This window comes from Beta vulgaris, chromosome 8 (assembly GCF_026745355.1).
Source record: "Beta vulgaris subsp. vulgaris cultivar EL10 chromosome 8, EL10.2, whole genome shotgun sequence".
NCBI lineage: Eukaryota > Viridiplantae > Streptophyta > Magnoliopsida > Caryophyllales > Amaranthaceae > Beta > Beta vulgaris.
This window is the reverse complement of record NC_079209.1, coordinates 46732221-46739835: the sequence shown is the minus strand read 5'-3', so window position 1 is coordinate 46739835 and position 7615 is coordinate 46732221. Positions and strand designations below refer to the sequence as shown.

At 32.9% G+C, this 7615-nt stretch overlaps 1 protein-coding gene across 1 annotated transcript; it reads right to left on the bottom strand.

Annotated features, from left to right (window-relative positions):
• Positions 1 to 2034: 2034 nt before the first annotated feature.
• LOC104884781 (hypothetical protein) lies at positions 2035 to 3141 on the bottom strand. Its single transcript, XM_010669475.4, has one exon. The coding sequence runs from the start codon at positions 3048 to 3050 to the stop codon at positions 2301 to 2303; it is 750 nt and encodes a 249-aa protein (XP_010667777.1). The 5' UTR covers positions 3051 to 3141; the 3' UTR covers positions 2035 to 2300.
• Positions 3142 to 7615: the final 4474 nt, after the last annotated feature.

Here is a 7615-nt window from a genome sequence, read left to right as displayed (position 1 = left end):
ACACTAAATATCATTACCATTATTACCACTAACCAAACGGGTCGTCAAGCCACGATGTTGACACTTCCTTTTCATTGCATGGATCTCTGGATTAGTGGCTGGAGAAATATGGTCTATTGCCCAAGCCGAATGGAAAGTGATCAATAGTGGTACCATTGAGAGCAACTAGCCTTCATATGCACGCGATGCGTGCGTTAATTTCAAAATTTGTTATTCTATTAGATACTCCATTCGTACTTTATTTATGATTAAACTTAAATATGAAAAATTCAACAGTTAGATGAATTTAGATATATTAATTCGCTAATGTAAAAAAATAAAAAGGTTGTGAGTGATTGTTAACATTAATTTTTTGTGAATGAATATTGAACAGAAATAACAAAAATAATGAGTCGGTTTAACTGAATTAAAGAGTATCAAATGTAGTGAATGTTCAGACTTTTCATATGCACGTTATGTATGCCATATTTTTTTATAAGGTATAAATATTTTGTCCATTTAATTTTTGATTGAAGCATTTGATGCATATACCATTTTAAACTTGTTTTAAATGGCAAGTTGGAATGAGAATTTTTAAATGATTTGCTTTTGTAATTTTTTTCATTCCATTAATTAGATCATTAAGGGTATTTTAGTCACTTCAAAAGAGGACACCACACCTCCTACCTTGGCTTATATAATAAAGATAATGGTAATGGGTCGGACTTGAGCACTGATCTGTTCCATGAAGTTGTGGCGAGCCCAACTAATTCAAAATCATAGTTAAGGCTCAATGTGAACCCTTCACCAATGAAGAAACTCTTGTGATTCACATAAAGACAAAATAAAGGTCAATTCTAGTTATGTTTTGGGTAAAATTAAAAAGAGAATCTCATTTTTCACTTTGTTATCTTTCTACATACTATATTTTGTACATCCAAAATCTACTTTGTTCATCCATTTGATTTCTTTTGTATATCCAAAAATTATATTTGCACATCCATAATGGTTTTGTATCTTATATGAATTATTTCCAAAAATATTGTATTAGTACATCCATATTATAATATGTACATCCATATCTATATTTGCACAATAATTATGGTTTTTTCATCTTACATTTATTAATATATTTATATTTTGTACATCCAAATATTACATATCACATCTATAAATCATGACACATCTTACTTGCTTTAGTTTTTCCAGTAAATCCAAAAATATATGTTTACACATCCATAATATTATTATTAAACATCCAAAAATATATGTCCGCATATTTAAAGATGACAAAAAATAATTAAGAAAATTTTACATAGAAAAACTAAATAATCATAGTTACTTTTACTAGAGAGATGTCGACCATAACTCTTTGAGTCTTTGTTCACTCCCGAACAGTTTGATAAGTTTCTCACAAATATGGACCAACTGGTTAAAACTTAAAAGTGTCTTTCATAGTTTCGTTGTCTTAAGATTAGCATATGTCATTTTATTGTCCTAGCAAATTAAAGTGTCTTTTTTTTTCTAGAAAAATGATCTTGATTGGCAAACGAACAAAAATTCAAAAGCCTTTGATTTTTTTTTTCTTTTTCAGATATGTCATCAATATTTGTACACTTCTCCAATACTTTGTTGAAAGTTTAGAGATAACAAGAAGAGAATAGATAGAATTTCATCAAACTAATATATTACTCATATTCAACGTAACATACAAAACAGTAAAGACTCCTAATTTATAGAAATAAGGATAACCAACTAATCCTAATAAAGAGGAACAATATTCCCATAATCCCATGATTAAAGCCACTACATACTGCATGTACTCCCACTACTAACATTACTAATTCCAACTAACCTAACAAACTCCACGTTTGAATCATTAATCTAACATACTTGACGGAAAAAACTTTATCTATTCAGTGGGACAACCCACTACTAATAGAAATAAATAAATAGTGAAATTTAACTCATCAGATATAATAGTTTTTTAATTCTCTATTTTTAGTGGGTTAACTACCTGTTGTAAAATTGTCTTCTCCCCATGAGACCATGACCTATAAATAATCTTATATTTACCACAAAATTGAGCACCCATGTGCTTTGCAAGTTGCAACCCAATTGCTCCTCCCAAAAAGATAAAACACTCAAAAAGAAAAATACAGTAACTTCTTTTTACGGGTAAAGACACAGTAGCTTAAATATTACCGCTAGTAAAAAAATAAAATAGGCTGTAAAGCAAAAAAGTAGATGAAACAAATAAATATCTAAACCCTAATAGTAGTACATAGTAAAAGACAAAAACACCCTTCAAACTTGATTCTTCAATTATTTCTGTAACGAAGCAACGATTCAAGCCTCTGCAATTTCAACTGCTGCTTAAATTTATGAATAAAATCATCTGCCTTTGAATCTACCCCTTCTTCATCTTCACGCTTCAACGACGTCGTTTCCTTAACTTCAGCTACCTCATCTTTTTTCCTAAACAACGACGTCGTTTCCTTCACCTCTGGTACTACCACCTCCTTTTCCTTTTTTACCGCAGTAACTTCTTTCTTTACTTTTTTATTTACCTTCTTCTTAACCTTGACCACCTTCTCCTCCGATTTCCGGTCCTCTGAATCAGAATCAGATTTATTCTCTCTCCTCACGTGATGAGTCACACCACTGTCACGTGCTTCCTCTTCATTTTCAGTTCCATTACCTCGGCCGAATTTAAACGACGTGACACGTTGCAGAAACGACGGCGCACGTGTGAAGGTAACCGTTGCAGGATCCGACGCGTGCGACTCAGAATAGTAATTAGAGAAGTTGAAGGATGCGACACGTGAGAAGAGAGAGGGCGCACGTACGAGCTGAGGTGGTGGTGGTACAAGAGAAGCTCCGTCGTCTGGAGATTGGTGATATTGATGATGATGATGAGTTTCTAGATTGTTCTTGGAGTTGTTGTTGTGGTTGTTGTTGTTGTTGTTGTTGGCGAGGAAGATTGTAGCGAGGAGAATGTTGAGGAGAACGAAGAGAGAAGTTGGGGTCAACCATGGTGCTATTAGCGCAGCTACTTCTGTTTCTACCATTCTTGTATTAATTGTGAGAGAAACTAGAGAGAGAAAGAGAGAAATGTGAGTGGGAGTAAAATGATGTGGAGTGTGATAAGTGAAAGGGGATCTTGGAGTATATAAAGAGGATATTGGTGGAGTATATAATAACTGGAATATAATAATTATGAAAAGTTGCGTTATTTTGCTACTTTGACAAACACGGTATGTTTGAGAATTACTAGTTTTTACTCCCTCCGTTTCATATTAATCTACACACTTTGACATTTTACACTATTCACAAATTACACTTTGACCCTCGTTTGTGATTTATACGTGAATAAAAACATAGTCATGTCACATGTGGGATCTTGTTAGATTCGTCTTAGTATGTATTTTTTTAATATGTACTTTTTATAATTTTTACAAATACAAAACTAAAGATATATGTCCCCAAAGTTTTACATTGGCATACGTAAAAAGTGTAAGTGTGTAGATTAAAATGAAACGGAGGGAGTAAGTCTTAGGCATTGTTGTTAAAATTCCGATTCAAATCTTACGATCCTATAATTTTACGATTCTACGATCTAGAAGAAACTCATCGATCATAATCCTACGTAGGATCTTAATTTAGTATGACTCCATTATCTTATCCTATCGTAAAAAAATTATAAAGTGATTTCACATATTATATTTATCCTATTAGATTTTGATTGTGTGTTATTTCAATGTTATACTATTGACAAAATATCACCATTTGTTAATGAAATAAGTCAGTATTAATTTTTATAAATTTTTAACATGAGTTTCTCACCATATTCTAACACAATTATCTTTATTTTACGGAATTGTAGGATCTTACAATCCTACGATCCGATCTCACCGATTCGATCCTACCAACACCTACGATCCAAAGTAGGATCCCGATCCTGAAAACATTGGTCCCGGGTACTTATATTTTTTTATCTATTATTTAATAACTTAATTTTAAATTTATTACACCATATATCACTTGGTGTAGTGGTAAATGTATCTTAATTCTTATCAATAGGTTATTAATTTGGTCCTTTAAACTTCATCTCCTGATTCGTATTCTCGAAGAACAACAATAAGATATGATCAACAATCAAGAATAAGTCGTAACGCTACCCAATTAATTACAAATTAGAGGACTCTAACGATCGTGGTGCATTTCGAAAGGAGTGATGGAGCAAGGGGATGACTGCAAAAAAGAAATCAAATAAGAAAAATAAACTTTATAGCTAGAAGTAAGCATTAACTGCCACATTACTAATTACAACACATATCTATAATTTTGTAGAAACATGAATCACTAGGAGATGTTAGATTAGATGTTAAATCTTTGAAAATCCTCACTTGAGGTTAGGGGTTCGAGCCCAATTTTCAACATATATATTTTTTAAAATAATGATCACCTGGAGCATTGTCGGTTAAGACACGTGGGAAAATTTTAGTGGTAGATTGAGAGTGCTACATAGCGCATAGACGTTGTCAAACATGCCTTTTAATACATATTTACTAGTTATTAGGTCGGGCTATCCTGGGTGAAAAAAAATTTCATTTATTAATATAATACTTTATGATAATAACACTAAATACAACTTAGCCTAGTGGTTAAAACTTTAGCATATGTACTTGAGGTCTTGAGATCAAACCCTATACTATGCAATTTCTTAATTTTTTTTTATTGTACATGGATTACATGAACTAGAGCTCCCTAAGGAGAGCGCCACGTGGCACAGTTTCTTGTTTTCGCACGCCTTTTAATATATTTGTAATACATTGGGCTCCCACTTCCCAACCTTCTTGTCGGAAGTTCAATTCTAATCAGTTTTAGATGGGAAATTTTACGTGATGGTCCTTAGTTTTGGAAATTTCTACATGGTGAATCTTAAAATTTTGGATTACACAACGTGACCCTATGATATTGTTTTACAAAGAAAAATGACATTAATGACTTTTTCCATTTTTAATAACTTTTTTCATTCATTTTTGAGGTTAATCAACTTTTAAGACCCTTGATTCAAATTAAAACTTTTAAAAAAACCTAAATTACCCAACCTCCCATCCCCACCCCCTCCCATGTTCCCACCCCATCCCCACCCCTCCCCTCCCCTGCCCTCAAAACTACCACCACAGCCGAAACAACCCCCTTCCCTCTCCTCCCTTACCTCGAAACCACCCACAACCGAACCGCCCCTCCCCCCTCCCCATTCTCACACACGAAATTACCCCCTTTTCTCTCTCTCTCTCAAATATCAAAAGTAACAGGAATGTTTTTAGGGGTAGGGGAGGAGAGGGGATGGGGTGGCAGTGGCTGGGAGGGTTTGTTTCGGGGGTCAGATAGGGGAGGGGAGGGGTGGTAATGGCTTGGGGGATGGTTTTGAAGGTCGAGGGAGGGAAAGGTTGGTTTCGAAGGTGGGGATGGGAGGGGAAGGACTGGCAACAAGGGAGGGGGTGGTTGCAGTAGCTACCAAGAAAGGGAGGGAGGCGGGGCTAGGGTGGTAATAGGGAAGGGGGTTGGGGTTGGGTGGGGTTTGGTTTAGATTAGGTTATTTTAACAAAAGTTAATTTTAAGTATTTATTAATGAGATTGAATGGTTTTACAAATTGATCAACTACAAAATTAGATGGAAATAAAAATTCATTAATGTCACTTTTCTTTGTAAATCAATATCATAAGGTCACGTTGTGTAATTCAGATTTCAAGAATTCAACATATAGAAATTTCCAAAACTAAAGGCCAACACGTAGAATTTCCAGATTTTTGGGACACTTGTGTATGGATATTTACTTGCGGGTTTCAGTCTCTGGAAGCTTTCTAATGGAGTCGGATTCCCTTCTTACCCTTTAACTCATGAGAGTTGAGTCTACTTGGACTAGTTTATTACTAAACAAAAAATAAATAAAAAATCACGTTATATTGTCATTTATGATTCTACCTCATCTATCTATACTATTCCCTCAGTTTCTTAATAGTTTTTTCATTTTTTCAATATATACTTCCTCCGTTTCTAAATAAGTGCAACATTTGCATAGTGTTTACTATTCACAGTTTAAACTTTAATTAGCTTTGGTGATTTACATTTTAGGAAAAACATAGTCATGTGGGATCTTGTTAGATTCATCATAATGTGAATTTTGTTAATATAACTTTTTATAATTTTTACTTATTGATAATTGAAGATAGTAATGGTTAAAATAATGCATTGGCAAACGTGAAAACAAGAAGTGTTGCACTTATTTAGAAACGGAGGAAGTATTAATCAATGCACATTTTATATCAATAATATCTCTAAACACACACACACACACACACACACACACACACACACACACACACACACACACAATTGACACTACTGATAAGTAAGAAAATCTTCCAAAAAAATGTATTTCAATTAATAAGAAAAAGCATAGTAATGTGGGGTCTTGTTTGATTCGTCATGTTGTACATTATAAAAATTAACTTGTATAATTTTTACTAATATATAATTAAAGATTTTAATGATACAAATATGCATAGGCAAACGTGAAAATGAGAAATGAAAATACATTGATGGACGAAGGGATCGGAATAATATACTATCAATTGTTTTGTTATTTGATGATATTTATTACTTGTTAGAATTTTATTTTTTGTGGTAATATATGTGAATGGCTAAATTCATCCCCATATTTTCCTTCCTAACATCCTCATACATACTTTTATACGTGGTCTTTTTTTCCTCCCATTTATCCACTTTCTTTCTCTCACTCATATACTATGTTTGGTTCAACATTTTGGACTCTATCAAACAAAATCAAATACCTACTCTATTTTTTCTTGTTTGGTGCTAATCATAGACTCCCCTATTTTGTTATCTTCCCTTCACCCTAAGTAACAAATCCATTTGTTAGTGGTTCTTTTTTTTTTTTTTTTATAATTATCCATTTGTTGGTAGTTAATAGTAATAATTGATATTCCCTTCCATTTCAAAGTTGAAGCAAATGCCCAATAAATATAATAAAGTTTTATTTTCATATATACACTCTTATACTTACTCTATTTTAGAACGTTTCAAAATAAGTGAAACATACCTTAAATGAAAAAAAGAAAGTGACAAAATGACAAGAGTACTCATCATAAACTTGTGTGGTTTGCTTTTCTCTCTCCTACTTTTGATAACATAAAAGGATATTTTATGAGTTTTTGGCTTTTGAAAGTGATGTTTATTAAATTTTGTGTCAAATTCCTATGTTTCACTCATTATGTAACGGAGGAAGTATTAGATTTTAATTGTTTTTCCATTTCATAACTTGAACAAAATAACAAATATGCTCTTACTCTACCTTTCTCCCTTCTGTGCGCTCTCTCTTTCCTCCATACGTACCCTTTCATCTTCCCTCTTATTACCCTGTCATCTTCCCACCATAAAAACAAAGATATAATAATAATGGATGTAGTAATGTGGGAAAGGTACGTTGTTAGATACTCCTACTTTTTTAACTTTAGTTCTTTATATTTTTTTACGTGTGTTTTGTCTTTTATAGATCTATTATATAAATTAACTCAGGACGGTGAAATATTTTATGTCTTTGAG